Raw genomic sequence first — 20,954 nt, forward strand, 5'->3', positions numbered from 1 at the left:
TTTTATTAACAATGGCAATATAGCAAATATATACTCTTATTGTAAATATATTAAAATATTTTGTTTTAGAAAGGGGTTTGGAATTAAAGATTCACGCCTGATATTACCAATATATAATATCCCAAGCAAAAAAATTTAACTTCAAAAAAGACAATGCTGTTTGATCAGTTTATTAATACATTTGACTTTTATTAAAGTATTTAATAAAATATTTTTCGGCCTTACCTATCTACCAGATGTCACATATTTTGACTTTTGCAGTTTAGTAAGTAATAATAGCACTCAAGGTGATAAAAATCATTAAGGTAACCTGGCGAAAAACCACAACAATGTTTTTTTGGGTATAACTTAATTCACTTCACGAATATATTTTCGGATCGCGTGGATCAATGATCATATATACGATCATTGCGTGGATCAACTGATTTTTAAATGGATCGAATAATGGAATGGGTCGGATGTGTTAATGGGTAATCTAAATAGGTGAGGGTTGGGTCTTGGGTAAGGGTTTAATTTATGCGACCTTTCTGTTTAATTAAATTTCCGTTAAACATAAATTCGAATGATGTAATATCTATTTAATTGTAATATCTATTTATTTGATTCAGGTAATAATAATCGATTTGTTAATCCGTTTGATATTTTTGTAAGGTGAATTAAGTCGGATTTGTTTTTGTTTGCGCAATTTATTTTAGTTAATTCAGCAAGTTTCAAAGTTTTTTAAATAAACAAAATGTTTCCCAATTCGCAGAAAAAATCATTTAAAATTAGATTTTTGTTGCATTTTTATTTAAAGCTTTTTAGCTTAGAAGTAGATGGCTTAACAAAGTTAACTGCCAAACACACAGTGGTGGCACACCACCTGACAGCCTGACTACACACCGCATTAGCAAAAAATCTAAATATGTTATTTTAAGTTAGTAAGAAAAATATTATTTAATTTTGGAGCTCTATTAACGTCGTCCGCCGGTTTAAACGAATAGCAGACTAGTACTAAAATTAATGCGGAATGTACAAGAGAAGATTAGGGTAAGGTTTTAAAAATTCCTTCCTTTCCGCATTTTATAAACTTGGCGGACAACGCTAATAGAGCTTTTTTATTTTAGTAATATATGTACTATGGCAAATGCAATTCCAATTGTGGACTTTAGTGATTATTCAATTTTAAAAAACTTTTCCAATTCTTCGTCTAAGGTGGAAAATGAATTATACCATGCACTTTCAACCGCTGGATTTGTCTACTTAAAAAACACTGGAATTTTGCAAGAATCTGTAAATCAAGTAAATGAAGTTACAAGAGTATTTTTTGAAGCCTCAAATCTTGATAAAAGCAAATATTCTAGGAACCCATCAACCAACTTTGGATATGTTGGGGTAGAAGTGGAAAAAGTCAATCCAATGCGGCCAGGAGATTATAAAGAAGCGTTTAATATTAGTGGATGGGCTATTGATAATTTGGATACAAAAAATTGGCCAGTTGATATTTCGCCCCAATTTTACGAAGTTATCCGACAATTTATTACACAGTGTAAACATTTAACTCTTAAAGTCTTCGAGGCTCTTGCAATAGGCATGCAATTAAAAAATACAAATTATTTTAAAGATTCACATTCGTTACTTAACAACATTGGCAATGCCAGCACTCTTCGCTCTTTATTTTACCCTTCTGTCAACCAGAAATTAAAACCCGGTCAAATTCGACTTGGTGAGCATTCTGACTATGGGTCAATCACACTTTTGTTTCAGGACCAAGTTGGTGGATTGCAGGTGTGTATTTCTTTTGTTTTACTTGGTATACACATAAAAACATAATTTTTTATTATATTTTTGGTAGATTGAAAATGCAGATGGTCAGTATATTGATGCTAGGCCAATAGAAGATACAGTGCTTATCAACATTGGTGATGTGTTAGAATATTGGACAAACAATAAACTTAAATCTACCAAACATCGGGTTTTGATACCAGAAAATGAAAAGCGCAACATTGTAAGGAGGTCTCTTGCCTATTTTGTTCATCCAGACGACAATGTGATTGTTAATTCCTCGATAGAGTATCAAAACGAAACACTCAATGGTAAAAACAAAAGTTTAGTGAAACCAATCACTTCCTTGCAATATTTAAAAAATAAATTTTTAACTAGTTACTGAAATTGATTGCAGTTTAAAAGTCTTCTAAAAAGTGCAGTGTGCTAAATTTCTTTATTAATATGCAATTGCCAATCAAATTGGTATACATATATTAATTTTTTTGTGACTTTGTGCAAATTTTAAGTAGACTTTTTATGGTTTTTAAAAGCTGTGTGTAAATTTAAAAAAATTGTAAATATCTTTTTGTCAGTGTTATATTATTATGCAACAAACAGTCTACTGTAATAAAAAACTTAGCTTATGAAAAGTACAATGTAACAATAGATATAATTTAATTTGTTAATAATTTATTCAGTATTTCTTACTGTGATGTATATTCTAGTTAGGTAAAAACCATCTTTTGTCATGTAATTTTTCAAAGCTGTTGTTTTTTTATAATAAAATCAAATTTGATGTTTTGTTCAATATAATGCTATAACTTTGTTAATTAAAATCGAGGATAAAAACAATTTTTGCAAACAATGAAAAGATTTTGTTGTCATACAACACGACCAGAAGTGGGCGGCAGCGAGGAGTAAATATACGAAAATCAATATTTCACAACATGTTTTGTTCTTGCAAGCAAGTTTTCACGTGTAAGCAATAATTTTGGTAAGTTGTCAGCCGTAAAAAGAAACTTGCAACGTCGTGATATTTTTAATAATGTAAATAACAATCACGCTGAAACTTGATTTGGTTGTTTAAAAAGTTTAGCGCAATTAATTAATCCTAGCAGCTTTGCTGGAATAATGGCTAAGTATGGCTAAAACAATTTAATGTCTTTCTAGCAAACGTGTACACTCAGTTTGCTAACAATTACAGGCAAAAAATTATATTTTTATACTAAAAAGCAGTTCTGTATTTACAAAATAAAAGATTTAAATTGACTAATAACTGCTTCATATAAAAAAAGACTTAAGATGTTGAACAGTTTGCAATGTTCTGTGGCAAGCTTTATCTTTTTTTCTGTGTTTGAAAGGAAAATAAGTCCTTATTTATCCAACTCGATTCCGAAATATAGAAAGTTAACTCTGGAACAAAAATCAGAATGGAATGCAAGGTTGGTTTTTATAAATTTCAACTTCGATTTATTTTAAATAATTTGTCAAGTTACTAAAATAAATTAAAAACTAGTAACTTAAAATAAATTAAATTAGTAAATAAATTAAAAACTAGACTTCTCAACCTAAACATCGACCTTTCAACTTAAGGATGGAGTAACTTTAGTAACCCCAAACCAGTCATGAGTTGCCTTTGGCAGTTTAGCATATTATAAAATAAATCTGCTCAATAATTACACAGCTGATTAAGTGCTGGCTTAGCAGAAGTTTTTTTGTTTAAAACGCCTTACTCGAGGGCGCGACAGCATTAGAGCAGCTGTGATTAGACTCACAACCTCATGTAGTGTAGCAAATGTTCTGACTACTACACCAGGCTTCCAGATTTAAACATATATTCAAATTTAATTTGATTTATATTGTGTTAAAACTATCTAATATAAGAACCTTATGCTATGTTTAATTATATTTTAGACCTTTAAATATTAGGAAACACATTGCCTATTTTGTTGCTATAGTCTATTTAATATTTTAACACAATGACTTTTTCTTATAATTCCTAGAAATTCTTCCACTGTTCATGCCACCACAGTGACATTTATTTGTATTTATGTTTTGTTATTTGAAGATAAAATAAAGAAAGACATGGTCTGGTAAGATTTTAGTGAATTTGAATTAAAAAAAATTAAAATAAATTTCAAAAATTTTATTTTTTACTTCAATTGGATTTTAGTTAAATGCTTGTCTTGATTTATTTTAGGGGTTACTCCAAAATTGCGGAAGCCAATATTGCCATTGCTGTTGGATATTTATTCTCAGGTAAGTGTTATTTTAGGTATTTCTTTATGCAAACACTTTTTATTAAACTTATTTTTTGTAATTTTTAGGATCAACTGTTTTTTAATATAAAGTTGGACTTCGGTTATTTTTAATCATATGCATTTTTTTTATATATAGTTGATATTTTTATTTTAGATTTGATTTTAATATTCACGAGTGCTGAAGCTGTTGGTGGGAATTGGGGTTTTATTATTCACCACATCAGCTCTATTTATGCCTATTTATTTTGCCTGGTAAGCATTCTATCCTAGTCTAGTTAATATATTATTGCACTTATAAAGTAGGCTATAATAAAAAAATAATAATCGAAAGAATGAAACTAATTTAAGGTGTTAAAAATTTTAAAAAATACTCTCCTTGTGAATTATTCATACAATTATTTTAGTTTTGAAACTTTTAATGTTTATATATTCACAAGTTAATTTATATTTTTAAATTGATTAAGTCGTTGACTTTTATTAGTACAGGAACCAAAATCATTAAACATATGTTTGTATTTAAATCTTGAGTATTGGACTTATTGATTCAAATCTCAGTGCAGAACTATATTGGGTCAACAAAGTTGGACTTTGAATACTAGCCCATGTTTGTTGTTTTGGTCTTTAAAATCGTGTTATTTAAACATAGACTCTGAACTTTTAACTATTTATTTAAAAAGAATTGATGGCAATAAGCATGTAGGCAATTCAAAAGTTTTTTTTTTGTAATCAAAGCAAAAACTAATATATAATACATATATTCTGCTTAAAATAATTGGTATCAGATTTTTATCTTAATTAATTTAAAAAAAAAATTACAAACTTTTGTTTGCAATATTTACACATTGTACATCAATTTAAATAAAACCCTTTAAATTTTTTTACTGTTTCTAGAATCATGGCCTCCTTCAATATTTTGCCAATTTTCGTTTAATAGCTGAAATGTCCACACCATTTGTAAATTTAAGGTAACTTGGTTGATTTTTTTTAATCAAATTTAGAAGCGTGGCAGATTTTAGTATCAAGCTGTTTTATTTTACTAAACCTTATCTGAGTAGAAAAACAATTGTTTTGTTTTTTTTAATTTACCATATGTGTAAATGCATATGGAAATATTTGCAATATATATATTTTGTATTAAATAACTATATATACAGAAAAAAATTTAAGAAAATTTTAGGACAAAATTTTGGAATTTTTATAAAACCCTAAATATAATCACTTTAAATTGTTAGTAATTTATTTAATAAATGTTTCACTATGTATTTGTTTACTCTTCTTAAATACAAAGTCTAGTAAACATTTGAATATGTTTGCGGTTTCAATTTATTGTTATAAAAAATCTGAGCGGATCGATTCGGTTTGCGTAAATATTTGATTGCAATTTATAAAAATCAATTTATCAAAAATATGTTATTTATAAATAATTAACCATTTTTGTTCAACTGTTGGCACTTTTTTTATACAAACAAATTGAAATTAGTCAGAAAATTTTTTTTACATGTATTTGCTCAAATTTATTTTTTTATTACTTTTTTCAAGTAAATATAAATTTTTTTATTTTTATGTTGTTTAATATAGTAAACTACTCCTTTTTCTGCTTAAAGTTTGATACACTTTAAAACACTTTATAATGCATAAATGTTTAATTTTTTTAAATTTTTGTTTTAAAACAATAAATTTTTTATTAATTTAGGAATTTTGCTTAATTATGAAACAATTAACAACTTTTTTATGTACAACCATTTTCCTAATTTTTCACCTTATTTTAAACCAATTTTATGCATTTTTAGATGGACGTTATCAGTTTGTGGAATGAAAGATGGAAATGTTTACTTTAAAAATGGATTAATAATGACAGCCACCTTCTTTTTATCCAGAATGATAGTGATGCCTTATTTTTACTACATGGTTTACTTTACTATTCACATGGATAGTTATGCAAGGTGATTTTTTTTTTATAAATATTTTTTTTATTTATTTTTTAACTTAACCAGAAATTGAAACATAATCAACTTAATAAACTCAAGATAAATTATTAGGCTTTAAAATTAGTCTTGAAAACCTGTGTTTAATATTGGGCAAAACTTTATGTTAAAATTTAATGTGAGTTTAATGCCCTTTGTTTTTTTTAGCGTAAGTCCACTCATTCATTATTCTTGGATTGGGGTTTGCTTTGTTTTAGATATAATGAATTTTTTTTGGTTCCATAAAATGGTAAGCGGTGTGTTAAAGCATTTGAATTTTCGTACCAATCCAAAAACAACAATTAACGAAAGCCCGGTTTCTAATGGCAATGGTCACGTTTTAAACACCGACAAATCCGATTAAGCCCCAAGACTATTTTTTACACTGTGTGTGGCTGTAAATTTTACAGTAATTTTTCTATGCTACTGTCTTTTACTTTTTTGTGACAGTTTTTAAAAAAAACAACTAAAACAAAAATATCCCCGAAATAAAAAGTGATCTAAATTTTAGTTGCACCTGTTTGTGCTTTTGCAATAAAATTTGTTGATGTAATTTGCAAATAGATAGTCGTAGCAAAAACTTATTTTGGGTCAGTGCAAACTGCTAAAATACTGCTTTATTTTGAGTTAGTAAAATTTATTTTTGTGCTATATTCAAAATAAAATCAAAGTTGTGGTACATACACTGTAATTATATTAGTATATTATATAAAAATATTATAATATACATTTTTTTAAATATAAATTATTTCTAGTTTTTTCTACTTAAATTTTTTCAAATTATTGTTCATGACGAAAACAATCATAGTAAGATCATTGCTTCTAATTTTAATTTGTCGTGATATTTGTGAGTAGACCTATACTTCTTATTCGTTTGTGTTTTTTTATTTAAATCCGTGACAAGCTTTATTCTTTGTGCTATCTTTCTTAAATCCTAAAAATAAATGTTTTTATGTTATTTATTTAATTATTTTTTTAAAACTCAAGAGTTTTTTAAATTTGTTTTACATATAACTGTTACAAAAGAACTTCTAGTTGATGTTTATAACAATTTGATGACCTTTTTTACATTATTATTCCACTATATATTTACCACTATTTTAAATAAGTTTGTGATATTTTTGGTGCAAAAAAGATATTGTTTTTTTTTTTTTGTATGGCTGTTAATAAGCATTTTGTTGGTTTATTTTTTTTGTAGAAATATACTCTTAAGCAACTGTATCGATTCATCATTTTTGTCCCTTAAATCGTCACTGTTAACTTAAATTACTAAAAAAATACATGTTATACTTTAGTTTCAATATATATATTTTCTTTTAGTTTTTATATTTTCACTAGTTCTTGCCCTTTTAGTTTTTCAGCAGTTACGTTAATTTAGTTTTTGCAGCAGTGATGTTAATTTACCTATAAAAGTTATAATTTAAAAGGAATTAATTATGAAAAATGTAATTAAAATTCTGTTAATAACAAAGTGCATATATATATATATATATATTCTGTTGAACAATTAATTGAAACAATAGCTGTTGCATATATATTTAAAAAGACTATTATGATATTCAATTTTAATATTGGTTCTAAAATCGACAATATTTATTAATTTAAATTTCTACAAACGTTTCACTACTTCTTTTTCTGCTTGTAGTTTCTGTATTAACTGTAGTCGTAGATACCGGAACAAATTGATAATTTTTGGTTTTAGGAATGTTTTAATTTTAAAATATGTTCATAAATAATGTCTAAGTAGAAGAAATTTATATTTATAGCCATTTAATTGTGGTTGGTTTTCTTTATTTTGTTTTATCTTTGTTTTAAAAATTTTGTTGGTGATAAAAAACGCTATTGTAATAAATCCAGCAACTTTTAATTAGTCTGTTACCAAAGTAATGTTGTTGCACACCAAAAGTTTTAGTTAATAGATGATAAAAATAAATAGCGGACTTTTAAAATTAAATTATTGGTAAGATATATTATATTTTTACACAGTTATTATTATAACCTTTATGTATGCATCAAGAGGTCATCACTTTGATACCCACTGCAGCCAACGGTACTTTGCATGTACTTAAAAATGGTATAACCTACAAATTAATGTAAGAACCAAACATAAACAAGATTACAATTAATAAATTTAAAAAAGAAAATATGATGCGGAGCCTAGATTGTTAAGTCATTTGTTTAAAATTAAGGATAAATAAAAATCGTAAAACAAATCACCAAGAGGTGTCGTCCAACAAAAAAGTGCTTCCCGCCAATATAAACAATATTAAATAGTAACGTAAGTTTAACACGTTAATTAATCAACAATAACAGTACCTTTCGACCTCTTAAATCTAGAATTTAATGCGGTTTAATTTACAATGCTTTAAATCGTGTAAGAAAAATGCCAACGAAAAGTCCAGAGAATAACGAAATGACGGATTCAATTATAACTCGATCAACTTGCAGCCGCGAGAATTTATCAAAACGGTTTTCTGTGTTTGACGAAAAGTACGAAAGGCAATATGCTCATATTTATTTTTATAGAAGCACAATTATGCGAAGTCGTTTAGAAAAGACGGCTAAAAAGAAATGGGGCGATGATGTTAATATTTGCAGCCTTTCGGAAATTGAAATTGGTGTGAAATGTTGTATAATCGGGACTATTTTTAAAGTGATGAGTTTGCAACCGAGTATTTTAAAAGAAGTCAGTGATGAACATCATGTTCAGAATCAACCAGGAAGAACTCGTTTTACGAGCGAAGATGACAAGTTAATTTTAGAAGACACTGTACAAAGAATCTCTCTTACTGGTAATATAATTTCTGATAAATGTTACACGGGTACTGTTGTCGGAGTATTGGGTGTTGAAAATGTTGCTGGACAATTTTTGGTTGAGGATTTCACATATGCTGGACTGTCGCCGCAAGCACCATTTCCTAGCAACATTGATGAAGACACTTTTGTACTTTTTGTTTCCGGACTTGGAATCGGGGGAAAGCGAGAAAAGACTTTCGAAATTCAACTCTTGATTGATTATATTAATGGCATGCTCGGTGGTACTGAAGATCATCAGTTTTGCTCTAAAATTGTTCATGTTATTGTTGCTGGAAACTCTTTGGCCAAAGACACAGGTAATAAGGACTCGCAATCCAAAGCAAGATACTTGACATACAAAAGTGAGGCTGGAACTGTGCAAGGCATTAGTGATTTAGATTTTTTCTTGTCTCAACTGGTGCCGAATATAAGTGTTGATCTGATGAGCGGTGAATTTGATCCGACCAATCACATCCTCCCGCAGAAGCCAATGCATCCATGCATGTTCCCGAGTGCCCGCCACTACAATGGCAGCACATTTTTTACAGTTAGTAATCCATATGAGTGCAAAATTAATGGTGTGCACTTTTTAGGCACCTCTGGACAAAACATCAGTAATTTAAGAATGTATAGTGGCGTGACAGATGGACTTAAATTACTTTCCGACACTATTGACAGTCAGCACATTGCCCCGACCGCCCCTGACACCTTAGGGTGTTTCCCTTTTTATGATTCTGACCCATTTATCGTCGACGAATGTCCGCATGTTTACTTTACAGGAAACCAACCGAAATTTTCGTCAGAGATTAAAACTGGTGACGACGGTCAAAAGGTTTTGTTGCTTTGTATTCCCGAATTCAACAAGACGTCGTCTGCTGTGTTGTTAAATTTAAAAACGTTGAATCCCGAGAAATTAAGTTTCTTTACTGACCTGGATAACTTAGACTCCATGGAAACAGAACATTCCAGTCCTGAAAAATAAAAAAAAACATAGTTTTGGTTATCTTTTGTCAAGACTTTTTTCACATGTTGTAAGCCATGTTCAAAAATTAAATTTTATTATGATGTTATTAGTGTAAAGGGACCTTATTTTCAACATTTAATTGGCTTTAAGAATAATGTTTTTTTAATTAAAAATACACTTTTTTATTTATACTACTGTACTGCCATAAAAAAATTTTCTATACTATGCCTCTCAGATGGCTTTGACTAAAAATATTTTGGGGTAGTTTTTTTAAAAGCCAGTTTTTCCAAATTTTTATAACAGTAAAATACTTATTACACCAACAATTTTACATCAAAATTAACCTCTAAAACTCATCTTTTTCAGATAAAATTAAATAAAACTTGAAAATAAAATAAAATATCATGGCAGAATATCAACCTTACCCAAACTCGACGACAGCTGAAACAATTGGATTTCCAGCCCCAGTTCTTCCCCTACAGGATAACCCAATGCAAATCGATCACCCGTTAATTGATTCAGCATCTAGTGGTGAAGTTGTCGTCCAAGATTCGGGGATTATCGAGGACCTTCCCGTTGCTCTTGTGTCCGAGGAGGATCAGAAAACTTTATGTGCTGTGCTCCAGTTTTTAAAGAAAAATAATCTTGGAAAGACGGCGCAGGCGTTGGAAAAAGAAACTGAAAATGCTGGAGGTAATATAAAAAAATCTAAATGTTTATAAAATTTTAAAAACTCGTACTAAAATTCAGTCATTTTTTGAAAGGATCTTTGTTTTTATTTTTTAGTTTTTGACAATTTTTTTTAGGGATTTTTTGTTTCTTGCCTACCTTGGCTTGATGTAAAGTAATCAGTTTAATTTCTTAATTCTGTTTACACGGAGTATATGAGGTCAATCAAATTAAAGGCTATTATATGCCAATCAAAATAAGACCTCAAAATATTAAACATCATTTTCGGACTGTAAAAATGTTTTTTTTGCTAGTTTTAATTAGACTTGTTGTTTTTGTTAGTTGGTCATTTAATAAAGGATGCAACAAACAGTCAAAATATGAGTGTGGTTGAGGTGTCCTCACTACTCTCTGCCTACTCCAATGAAGCAGACCCTTCCAGCTATTATGATAATTACAGGTGTGAACTTTTATTTTGAACATTTTTTTACAATATTTTATAAGTGGTGAACACTTGGCATTACTGCACTTGGTTTACATGGTGTGCTCTTGAGTAAAGTGCCATAAATTTTACAACATTATGCTTGCCAAAGAAAACTTAAGACTAAGTTTTGATGTGGTAACAAACATTACCCTATGATTATTATTTGTGAAGTAAGCCTTCCCACATCAGGAAATCTGAAATTCAAAAATAAATATTGTAAGTCTAAAATTTTAAACCTTAAAAGTAATTCTAAAATTTTACAATTTTTTCTACAAAGGTTACTTCAGCAGTTTATTTCGAAAAGTTTGGACGCAAATAAATGTGAAATGGCACAGTTTTTATACCCTGTATTTATTCACATGTACCTTGAATTGGTGTATAATGAACACGAAGAAAAAGCGAAGTTATTCTACAAAAGATATAGGTAACAAAATATGAAAATCATTTTGTATAAATGAATATTTTTTTTAAAGAAATATTTTCTTAATATTTTTTTTATATTTAATTTAGTTTTTAAAGAAATTTTTTTTTCATTTTTTAGACTTGAACTAGAGGATTTTCATGAAAATGACCTAATCCAGTTATTGGCAGTTGGCACAAAAAGTCACATGGAGGGAAATAACTTTATTTATAGTTTACGATCTAATAAATATGTGGTCAGAATATCGAAAGAATCACATACGATGTTCAAGAAATTCATGCAGGTGCTTATTTAAACTTTAACCTTAAATTTGCTTTGTCCAAATCAAGTAAAAAATTATATTTTAAAAAAGAATTTTTCTAACTTTTCGTTTATTAATTTAAAAATATGAAAATGTGCTTCAATTTTGTATCTACCAATGTTTAAACTCTTATTGTAACGCTATTCCCATTTTTTCTTTAGGACAAAAATATTCCGATTATTCAGAACATAGTGCAAGAACATATCACGATAGATGAGTTTGAGGGACTTCCCCGAAACAAGAACCAAATACTGGCAAGTGCTGGGGGGTTGTGTGGGGAGCCGACGAAAGATGAAAACAAAGTCCGGGTAAAAAAAAACGAGGCCATTGCCTTAACAAAAAAAATTTAAAAAAAAAGGAAAAATTTTATTAGCATTTTTTTCAATATTTTTGTGTTTTAAAATTGGTTTTAGGTTTATTATGGATTACTAAAGGAACCAGATATTGACATTCCTCTTGAAGATGATGACGATCTTCCGGATCAGGAGACCGAGGGTGGACCCAAATCAAGAAAGAGAAAGAAGAAGGAGTTTTTGTCGAAGAAAAACAAAGCTGACCCAAACGCACCATCATTAACAAGAATCCCTCTTCCTGAATTAAAGGTTACATTCTTTTGAAAAATTTTTTAATTTTTAAAAATTTTTTAAATTTTTGTTAAAATTAATAAAATTTAAAAAAAAATTGATTTAAATTCTATGTTTTATGATCATAAAAAATTGAAGTTAAAAATGCAGATGAATGCATATTTTGACTAGATTATAAAAAGAAGTATGTAAATAAAAACTTGAATAGTCTGTACTTTAGGATGCTGATAAGCTTGAAAAAATCTTAGCAGCAAAAGAGGGTTTAAGAAAGATAAGGTTAGGAGGAGTTGACCATGTTGCACCTTCCGTTTGTATGTATACTTTTACCAACGCTTTTGGAAATGTTACTGCCATTGATATATGTGATGACTCTTCCTTACTAGCCGCTGGTGAGTTTTTTAGAATGTTAAAAAATATTTTTTGAAGATAAATTTAATAAAATTAAAGAATTTTTTAAACGTTTGATTTTATTGATTTTTTGTAATTTGGTTGTGTAAACTAATTGGCTATAGTATTACTATACTACATTTAAGAAATTATTGAAATCAATAGGCAAAGAAAAGAGAATAACATTAAAAAAGTGAATAAAATTATATTTGAAACCAGGTTTCCAAGATTCTCACATTCGAATCTGGAGCCTAACGCCACAGAGTTTACGCTCAGTAAAATCTGCTGCTGAGTTGAACCTTCTAGATAAAGAGGGGGAGGATATTTTCCATCGGATGATGGACGATTGTACTGGAGTAGAATCAAGGTAGAATTTTAACTTAACTTACTTGTAGTTAATCATTTTTTTATTTTTTTCTCAATTTCTACTGACTTGCTTGTGTGTGTTTATTACTTTGTTTTCTTGCTATAAATATCACCATAAACTTAGAAATTATTTTAAGAGGTGTAAGAGGCCTTGGTAGGGGGTTGATGCTGTTTACTACCTTAACCCAATTTTTTAACATTTATGCATATTAATATATTGAATTTTTGATTTGATTTTAGAACATTATTTGGCCACAGTGGTACTGTACATTCTGTAAGTATTAGTCCATGTCGAACCCTGCTTATTTCCTCCTCAGAAGATGGCACAGTAAGGTAATTTTTTTGCATTTTTTTGCTAGAAAATGCTGATTTTCTGATATAAATTTAACAAAACTGTTTCGCAAACTTTAAAAATTTGGTTTTCGGCAGCTGGTGTAGTGGTAAAAACCTTTGGCTTCATTGAGGTCCTGGGTTCAATTCACACTGGTCTTACGCTGGAGTGTCCTTTGGTAAGGTGCCATGAATGGTATAAACTTCTGCTAAGCCAATACTAAATCAGCCGTTAAATTATCAGACAATTATAATTTATAACACCCGAACTGCTAATGGCAACTGAAGGCTGGGTCGAGGTAGCTGATGTCACTTTAGTTTTTTTTTTTTTTTGTTAAATTGAAAAAATAATTTTAAATCTCTGTATCAAGGTTATGGAGTCTTCTGACATGGACAAATTTAATGGTATACAAAGGTCATATGTGGGCAGTTTGGGACGCCAAATTTGGCCCTTGTGGTCATTATTTTGTGTCCAGCGGTCAAGACAGAGTAGCAAGGTTGTGGGTGACTGACCACCACCAACCTATAAGGTTGTTTGCAGGTAAGATTTCATAAAAATGGCTTTTTACTATAGGTTAAAAGGGTTTATTGTTTGACATTATGCATGATGATATAGGTTAAATGGAAAAAATGTTTTCTTATGATTTGTTTTAAATAAATTAAAAAATTGTTTAGGACACCTATCAGATGTGGATTGTGTTGTTTTCCATCATAACTCTAACTATATAGCTACTGGTTCAAGTGACAGAAGTGTTAGAGTATGGGATATACTTAATGGAAATTGTGTGAGGGTTTTTACTGGGCATAAGGTAATGTAGAAGTTTTTGTTGTAGAAAATATCTATAGTTTATTAATTTTTTTTGTAAATACCTGTAAATGACATTGTTAACACATTCATTAAATTTTGTTTTAACAAGTATGTAATATTTATTTACTTTAATTATATACATTAAATTTATTCAAAATTCAGCCTTCTTAAAAATTAGTAACATATTTTTAACACATACAACCTAATAGAAACCGATTATGTGTTTGGCCTGGTCACCATGTGGACGATACCTGGCTTCTGGTGGAGTGGACTCCCAAGTTTTGATATGGGATATATCAAGTAAAGTTATGGTTGGTAGGTTTAAAGCTCATACTGGTACGGTGCATACTCTCGCTTTCAGTAAGGACGGCGAAATCTTGGCTTCAGGTATTTTTTGTATACTTTTGTTCTCGATGTAAGGAGGCTGTTTTCTTGGCCGGAGTATACAATCATTTTTTATACACTGACCTGGTCTCAAGTTTTCTTAGACAGTTTTCGATATTATTTAAGCCTAGTTTCTGACTTAGTAGGATTACACATCATTCTATTGCCTTAATCATGGGTGCTTTGACAGGAAAGCAGTGGTAATCGAACCTATGGCCCCATGGTGTTGGAATGTTGGGCAAAATGTTTTAACCCTCTTTACGCATTGTTGGATTTTTTTGAATTTGGGGTTTGTTAGATTTACAGTTTTGGTAATATAGGTTTTTAAATTTATTAAAAAAAATTTTGCAGGAGGTCTTGATAACACTGTAAAAGTTTGGGACTTCCAGCAAGCAATCTGGGACATAGACACCGATGATGTAAGTTTGCATAGAGGCCATGCCACATTGTCAGAACGTAATTATCTTTTGTGCGATTTTCCTACCAAATCGACGCCCATTTTGCATTTGCATTTTACAAGAAGAAATTTACTGTTAGCAGTAGGAGCCTTTGCCAACCCTTGATTCTAACTTTGTAAAAATATGTTTAAAAAAGAAAGCTGCTTTGTGGGAAAAAAGGGCACTGATGGATGAGAGAGTTAAAACAACTGCACAAAAATAACTTTGTCTGATTATATTTGTTCCAAAAATGTGCACTTTGTACGAAGAAGACCTCTTTCAAATTCTAAGTATTTTATTTTTAAGAAATGCATAAAATAAAACCAGTAAAAATGGTAAATGGCTTTACTTGCAACAATAAAAAAATGCATATCAAAATTATAATTTCAAAAAAATAAAATAAATTCAGTAAAGTTTATGTTTAATTTAAAAAGAAAAAAAAAACTTATTTAAAAAAAATTAAAAGTTGTGATTAAAAATTACCAAAAACATATAAGTTTCTTTAAAATATATCCTTAAGGACTGTTGCTGCAATAAAGAACAGTTGGTCAGCTTCCCAAAAAAAGCGGTTAGATAGAATTACTGATTTTAAGTGAAGCCTAAATATCCACAATAACAAATATTTCAGGTTTGTCCTTATTATCATGAACTTGCATTGCACTGTAGGTAATCGCTTTAATTTCAGTACCTTGGCCCCCATGTCGTTCCTTATTAAAATCTTCCCCATACCCTAATGCTTTGATCCTCCAATTTTCTTTATCAAATTCAACAATTTTAATTTCGCGGGCCATAAAAAAATCGTCGACACATGATAAAAATAAAAACTCATCTAGAAAATGGAATAAAAGTGAAAGATGGTCGGTGCCTTCTGCTTGAATTTCGACAGTTTTTTTCGGTATAACTCCGTTAATGTCTGTCATGTAATTAAACATTCCCATAGCACTCTGTTCATAAGCTTCCTCTATTGAATCACCCCAAGAATGGATTTGTATGTCAGCTGTGTGGTCAAGATATTCAAATTTCTTTTCAACTGGAATATACTCGGATTCTGAATTGTTTTTTTCTGTTTCTGATTTCTCCATTTTAAAAAATCAAATTAATTTTTTAGGTTTTAAATATTAGGTAAAGTAGTTGTTCCTGGCGTCGCAAAAAGCGAAAGCGTTTACTTCTACAAATGTTAGTAATTAAACGTAAACCAGCAAATAAATTTGGCTAATAAAGGCAAGGGTTTCTATTTAAATTATTCCAGAGCCCTTTTTAATGACAACCTTTTTATGGCAAACAATAGGTTGTTTAACCGATTAAAAAATCTTATTAAAGCTTATGAAACAACAGGAATATTTAGCTTAAAACACAATTTTATTTTTGTTTACAATTTCAATAAATTTCGTAATATCATAACAACGCGTCATAAAACCCACTCATGCTGAACATGACTCCGAACATTAGGTTATCCTCATAAATATTTTTAGTCTCCAAAAACTTTTTCTAAGATGCATGCAAGTTTTAAATTAAACTAGCCATCAGCTTATTATATATTTAAATGTAACAAAAATGTCCCATACAAAAGAAGTTTTAATTTAAACTTGAAGTTGTAACGTTGGTGCGCATTCAAATACTCCAAACAGTGCACTGGAAATCGAAATGTAATTGTTAATCAAAATAACGTGTCGAAGTTTTAAAGCTGAATTCCTAACAAAAATTGAAAATGTTTTGAATTTGCTACAGTTTTATATTCTTTATGAATTGTTAACGTTTAAATTAAAACAAAATAAAGGTTGTAAGTTATATTTTTTGTATAAACCTTGTTACATTTTTGCAAAAATAGTAATCTATAACCTTATTTTAAGTTTCTTACCTTGTCATATAACCTGGGCAGAATACTTCGTATTGTATATATCGTATTCTGTTGGAACTAAGATCTAAAATTTCTAAGTTTCTGGGCAGGTCTTGGGGAACGTATATAATTTGATTGAATGCCAAATCCAAATACTAAAAGTAAAAAGGCAGCATTTTAAAGAGTTGATATTTTAACAACTTAGTAAATAAGCATGTTAAATTTAATAAAAATATAAATTAATAACCTGTAACTTATCTAAGTATGCAAATGAGCCAGGCACAATCAGGTTTATTAAGTTAAACGAAAGTCGAATGTGTGTGATATCCGGTATACTGGCAAAGGTTCTTACATTTATTTCCTGCAAAAAGTATTCATTTAAAAATGTTTAAGCTACTTAGCCAATTCTCCACTTGATTGTTTAATACTTAAAATTACTGAACGATGAAATCGAAATAAAACATACCTACAAGTTATACCAAAATTTAACTTAAAGCTATTAGATAGTAACTATAAACTTTTAAAAATGTTATTTAAATTTTAATTATTTTATTTAGAACCTCGATTTTATTTTCCTCCAAGATCAGCTGTTGTAATGACGTAGGCAGACCACGTGGTACAATGCGTAAGCGATTCGTGGATAAATCCAGTACTCGTAAATTAGTCTAAAAAAATATATAGTTTATTTTTTAATCTGTGGTTAGAGTTGGTATTTTTCGACCAAAATTTGTGTCGTTTACCATATTTTGCCATATGTCTACCCCCATCGAAATATCGGTCAGCTGATTGGCTCTCAAAGTCACGTGACGTATAAGAGAGCCGTTCGAGAAAATTTCGGCGGAAAAATTTTTAATCAAATTTTCTTCGATTCGTAAATCTTCCAGGTTGCGGGGAAGCCCCTAAAAATTTTATATTTTAATGATACGATCAGACATAAAAATGATTTGGATGTTTTTTCTTACGATCGGGATAGTTGTCAGAAAATTTTTACTCAAGTCTAGATTGATGAGCAAAGTCAGTTGAGCAAACACGCCAGGTTCAATTCCAAAGTCGCGTAAGTCGTTATCATATAGATTTAACGTTTTTAAATTGATTAGATGTTGTAATGCTAAATGACTGATCTCTAAAACATACAAATGTTTTTTATAATTATTATTTAATATTTTTTTTAATCTTTAGTAGAAATCTACAAAAATACCGAATCAGCGTCGTAAAATAACTCTTAATTTTACTTAAACAAAATTCCTTTAATCAAACCCTAGCCTAATATAAAATAAAAATTACTATTAATGTTAGGGTTAAATTTCGTTTAATTTTTTAAAAAACAGCCGTGTTTTTTTGCCGTAGGTTATATGCATTACATTTATACTATGAAAATAAAACACTTCTTTGTTTAAATACCGGCAGCTTAGTGTAGTGGTTAGAACACTTTCTACACTACATAAGTTCCTGGGTTCGATCTCCAGTGAACTCATGCTGTAGCGCATTTAAGTAAGGCGCTTTGAAGGTACGAACTCTCGCTGAGCCAACACCTAATCAGCAGCTAAATTATCGGGCAATTGTAATTTATAATATCCCGAACTGCCACGAGCATCTCGAGACTGGGTCGTGGTAACTGTTGTTACCCCATGTTTAGGTCGCTCATTCGACCTTTCCACATCGAAGATTAAAATAAAAAAAAAATTAACCCAATTCTTGCATACCTCTTATTTGATTTCCATTCAGGGACAATTCAACTAAAGATTCTGGTAAATTTCTGGGCACCTTAATCAACTTATTGTCACTTAAATCAAGCTGTTTTAACAAACTTAATCCTTTGAAACTGAACAAATTAATTCCGCTTGAGGTTATATTATTTTTGTTTAAGTAAATCTTTCTTAAGCGGGAAAAGTTGAAAAGTAAATTTGGGGGAATTTTCTAAAAAACAATTTTTATGTTAAACATTAATAATATTTAATAATTATTTTTTTTCTGCTTTAGCTTACTGCCTTTACCTTGATGTTGTTGTTTTCAAGATGCAGTAATTCAATATCTCTTGGAAATACAACAGGGATATGATTCAGCCGCTGGTTGGCGCAGTATGCTGCGTTCGGGTAACATTGACATTTTCTTGTACAAAAAGTATTCCTAAAGAGACATTGTTTAGGTAATATAATTTTATATGAGATACTAAAACGTATAAATTAAAAAAAGAAACTATATTCGATATACTAATACAGCAACTGTTGGATTATATATTTATAGGTTTTAACGTTAAACTACACTTATTTTAGTGCGATACATTACACCACCAGCAATAAGTTTATTCTAGTTTTACAAAAATAATAATAAAAAAACTAAAATCATATTAAAATTTTTACCTGTTTGCAGATTCATGGCGTCGCCTTTCGTAGGGAAAACTTTGCAGTCCAGTAATCGGGTCACGTGATCGGTCTAACAGAAAACAGATTATTAACTACTACATTTTTGGAAAGTTTAAACGAAATATGTATTAAACCAAGTTTATCACAAGAGAAAAACAAGTTTAACTGGGCAAGTCCAATGCAGGTATTAAAAAGGGTTTAAATGAATCCAAAAAAGTGAACTCAAGTAGCCTCCGTAATATTTACCTTGTAGTTGACGCGATTTCGTGCGTGCACTCTTCGTCGCACTCAGACCAAACAAAACCAAACAAAACACAAGTTTTCCATTCATTTCTAACTACCTTAAAATTATTTTCTCAAAACTCTGCAAACACAAAACACACAAGCCTCTTAATCAAGCCCCTGCAGTGTTTGTGTTATTCAAATTTAAATTTAATTCAAGTAAGGCTTTAACGAGGTCTAGGTTTTAAATTTATGTTGAGTTTAGGCAATATTACTGCTGCTACTAACATGTTAACCTAACAAAAAGCTATATTCCGGTAAAATTATAAGTTTGAGCAGAAAATAAATAACAGCTTAGGCTTGGGCAGTGAAGCGTAAATTGCAAGCCCTTTGTTTTTACAATTACGCAGTCAAGCATGCTGTGACGTAGTAAGAAATTCCAGAAACACGTGGAATTTGAAATTCCAAAATTTGGTTTTTGCCTTGTCATTTCAAGAAAAAGTGTGGAATTTTGCAAGACTTCAATTAAGGAAAACAAATAAGCAACTAACTGCTCAGTTAAAAACATGTAGCATAAGCAAAACCCCCTAGCTTTTTAGTTCCCATTTGTTAGTTATGGTTCTGGTTAGGTTTGTTATATCTTATTCCAAGTGAAGAATTTTATATACCTGTACCTTTTAAATAAAAATTTAAACTGTCCAGAAATAGCAATTAATTTTTTGTGTTATTTATGGTTTTACTAGCTGCTAGAATGCAGGTTAAAGACATGCGTTTAAAAAGAAGCAAATCTACAAAACTTCACTGAATTGAATGTTTTGATTGAGATTGGTATGTTAATTGCAAGAGTTGTCTGAGTGGGTTTTTATAACAAGTCGCCGAAACTATTAATTTTGACAGTTAGAAGCGTTCACTTCAGTACAAAGTTAAATTTACCAGACGGCTTTTAAATTTAGATTCAGATGACCTGCGCGTGGTGTTAAAAAAACTAGTCTGACCACATTTTTGGTAGTTTTTTTAGGGTGATAAAATTTTAAATTTTGATTTAAGAAAAATTATTTAAAAAAAGTTTTGAAAAAAAATTAAACAGTTTAACTTTTTTTAAACTGGCCATATTTATTTGTATTTATTAAAAAAAAGTGTTTGTTTTAAAAATATATTATTTAATGGAAAATTCAAACAACAGATTAAAGCCTTAAATGATCGAATGATATTATCTCTTAAATCTTAGTTTTTAAAGCCTTCAATCGCTTAAGTCCAATCACGTAAGGGAGATGTTAATAGATATAATTTGTGTATTTAGTTATTAAAGATTTAAAAGATTGTAACAGAACGCGTGGGCTTTACGAGCTTTGGTAAAACCCTTGTCTTGTATTGAAAACCTAGCTAGTCCTTTACCGTATCAGTTTTATGACTAATAGGCTATGAATACATAAAACGTAATAACAGGTTAGATTAAATCAAGATAGTCAAGTTCTACGCCAGCAGTTCGCACGAATTTGCGACTTGTTGTTGCGCGGAAATCGCCACTTGTGACGTCACAATAGAAATTCTATGACGTCACAATAGGTGAATTCAGGGGGTGTAATTAGTTTTCAAGTTCTGCACGTGTCGGTTTTTACTTGAATTTCAA

General features: G+C 29.8%; 6 protein-coding genes across 7 annotated transcripts; 4 read left to right on the forward strand and 2 right to left on the reverse strand.

The window, feature by feature from the left end:
- Window positions 1-860: 860 nt before the first annotated feature.
- On the forward strand, window positions 861-2,359 carry LOC145745679 (uncharacterized). Of its 2 annotated transcripts, XM_082563818.1 has the most exons (4): window positions 861-1,029; window positions 1,107-1,528; window positions 1,604-1,767; window positions 1,835-2,359. In XM_082563818.1, exons 1-4 carry the CDS (start codon window positions 1,010-1,012, stop codon window positions 2,147-2,149), a joined length of 921 nt encoding a protein of 306 aa, XP_082419944.1. In that variant the 5' UTR covers window positions 861-1,009; the 3' UTR covers window positions 2,150-2,359. The 2 variants fall into 2 exon arrangements, with proteins under 2 accessions (XP_082419944.1, XP_082419943.1); XM_082563817.1 differs by having other exon boundaries at window positions 1,107-1,767.
- Window positions 2,360-2,682: 323 nt separating this feature from the next.
- On the forward strand, window positions 2,683-6,989 carry LOC145745216 (TLC domain-containing protein 4-B-like). The gene is made up of 7 exons (XM_082563221.1): window positions 2,683-3,188; window positions 3,750-3,839; window positions 3,947-4,005; window positions 4,162-4,259; window positions 4,899-4,972; window positions 5,798-5,950; window positions 6,140-6,989. Exons 1-7 carry the CDS (start codon window positions 3,049-3,051, stop codon window positions 6,333-6,335), a joined length of 810 nt encoding a protein of 269 aa, XP_082419347.1. The 5' UTR covers window positions 2,683-3,048; the 3' UTR covers window positions 6,336-6,989.
- A 1,278-nt stretch (window positions 6,990-8,267) lies between these two features.
- On the forward strand, window positions 8,268-10,055 carry LOC145745512 (DNA polymerase delta subunit 2-like). The gene has a single exon (XM_082563610.1). The coding sequence runs from the start codon at window positions 8,355-8,357 to the stop codon at window positions 9,747-9,749; it is 1,395 nt and encodes a 464-aa protein (XP_082419736.1). The 5' UTR covers window positions 8,268-8,354; the 3' UTR covers window positions 9,750-10,055.
- Window positions 10,056-10,108: 53 nt separating this feature from the next.
- LOC145746429 (transcription initiation factor TFIID subunit 5-like) lies at window positions 10,109-15,308 on the forward strand. The gene is made up of 13 exons (XM_082564711.1): window positions 10,109-10,424; window positions 10,743-10,860; window positions 11,162-11,308; window positions 11,426-11,588; window positions 11,768-11,914; window positions 12,020-12,208; window positions 12,411-12,579; window positions 12,797-12,944; window positions 13,184-13,276; window positions 13,645-13,814; window positions 13,949-14,082; window positions 14,291-14,468; window positions 14,817-15,308. The coding sequence occupies exons 1-13, from the start codon at window positions 10,136-10,138 to the stop codon at window positions 15,026-15,028; spliced, it is 2,157 nt and encodes a 718-aa protein (XP_082420837.1). The 5' UTR covers window positions 10,109-10,135; the 3' UTR covers window positions 15,029-15,308.
- LOC145746431 (tRNA-splicing ligase-activating factor archease-like) lies at window positions 14,946-16,264 on the reverse strand. The gene has a single exon (XM_082564712.1). It carries the CDS (start codon window positions 15,982-15,984, stop codon window positions 15,502-15,504), a length of 483 nt encoding a protein of 160 aa, XP_082420838.1. The 5' UTR covers window positions 15,985-16,264; the 3' UTR covers window positions 14,946-15,501.
- A 50-nt stretch (window positions 16,265-16,314) lies between these two features.
- LOC145745797 (podocan-like) lies at window positions 16,315-19,468 on the reverse strand. The gene is made up of 10 exons (XM_082563958.1): window positions 19,349-19,468; window positions 19,100-19,172; window positions 18,734-18,866; window positions 18,443-18,656; window positions 17,702-17,862; window positions 17,480-17,638; window positions 17,300-17,404; window positions 16,987-17,100; window positions 16,761-16,894; window positions 16,315-16,594 (listed from the first exon to the last, which is right to left on the reverse strand). The coding sequence occupies exons 1-10, from the start codon at window positions 19,431-19,433 to the stop codon at window positions 16,483-16,485; spliced, it is 1,290 nt and encodes a 429-aa protein (XP_082420084.1). The 5' UTR covers window positions 19,434-19,468; the 3' UTR covers window positions 16,315-16,482.
- Between the last annotated feature and the right edge of the window lie 1,486 nt (window positions 19,469-20,954).

This window comes from Corella eumyota, chromosome 3, assembly GCF_963082875.1.
Source record: "Corella eumyota chromosome 3, kaCorEumy4.1, whole genome shotgun sequence".
Lineage (NCBI taxonomy): Eukaryota > Metazoa > Chordata > Ascidiacea > Phlebobranchia > Corellidae > Corella > Corella eumyota.

Excerpts from the sequence above, each read along its gene's own strand:
- LOC145745679 (XM_082563817.1), top strand. The coding sequence starts at position 1,010 with ATGTACAAGAGAAGATTAGG. Across the intron at positions 1,030-1,106 it reads ATGTACAAGAGAAGATTAGG|TAATATATGTACTATGGCAA; the intron begins GTAAGGTTTTAA and ends TTTTTATTTTAG. Across the intron at positions 1,768-1,834 it reads ACCAAGTTGGTGGATTGCAG|ATTGAAAATGCAGATGGTCA; the intron begins GTGTGTATTTCT and ends TATTTTTGGTAG.
- LOC145745216 (XM_082563221.1), top strand. The coding sequence starts at position 3,049 with ATGTTGAACAGTTTGCAATGTTCTGTGGCAAGCTTTATCTTTTTTTCT. Across the intron at positions 4,973-5,797 it reads ACACCATTTGTAAATTTAAG|ATGGACGTTATCAGTTTGTG; the intron begins GTAACTTGGTTG and ends ATGCATTTTTAG. Across the intron at positions 5,951-6,139 it reads CACATGGATAGTTATGCAAG|CGTAAGTCCACTCATTCATT; the intron begins GTGATTTTTTTT and ends TGTTTTTTTTAG.
- LOC145745512 (XM_082563610.1), top strand. The coding sequence starts at position 8,355 with ATGCCAACGAAAAGTCCAGAGAATAACGAAATGACGGATTCAATTATA.
- LOC145746429 (XM_082564711.1), top strand. The coding sequence starts at position 10,136 with ATGGCAGAATATCAACCTTACCCAAACTCGACGACAGCTGAAACAATT. Across the intron at positions 12,945-13,183 it reads TGTACTGGAGTAGAATCAAG|AACATTATTTGGCCACAGTG; the intron begins GTAGAATTTTAA and ends ATTTGATTTTAG. Across the intron at positions 14,083-14,290 it reads GGGTTTTTACTGGGCATAAG|AAACCGATTATGTGTTTGGC; the intron begins GTAATGTAGAAG and ends ACAACCTAATAG.
- LOC145746431 (XM_082564712.1), bottom strand. The coding sequence starts at position 15,984 with ATGGAGAAATCAGAAACAGAAAAAAACAATTCAGAATCCGAGTATATT.
- LOC145745797 (XM_082563958.1), bottom strand. The coding sequence starts at position 19,433 with ATGAATGGAAAACTTGTGTTTTGTTTGGTTTTGTTTGGTCTGAGTGCG. Across the intron at positions 18,657-18,733 it reads TTGAAAACAACAACATCAAG|AAAATTCCCCCAAATTTACT; the intron begins GTAAAGGCAGTA and ends ATTGTTTTTTAG. Across the intron at positions 16,595-16,760 it reads TGCCCAGGTTATATGACAAG|GAATTCAGCTTTAAAACTTC; the intron begins GTAAGAAACTTA and ends AATTTTTGTTAG.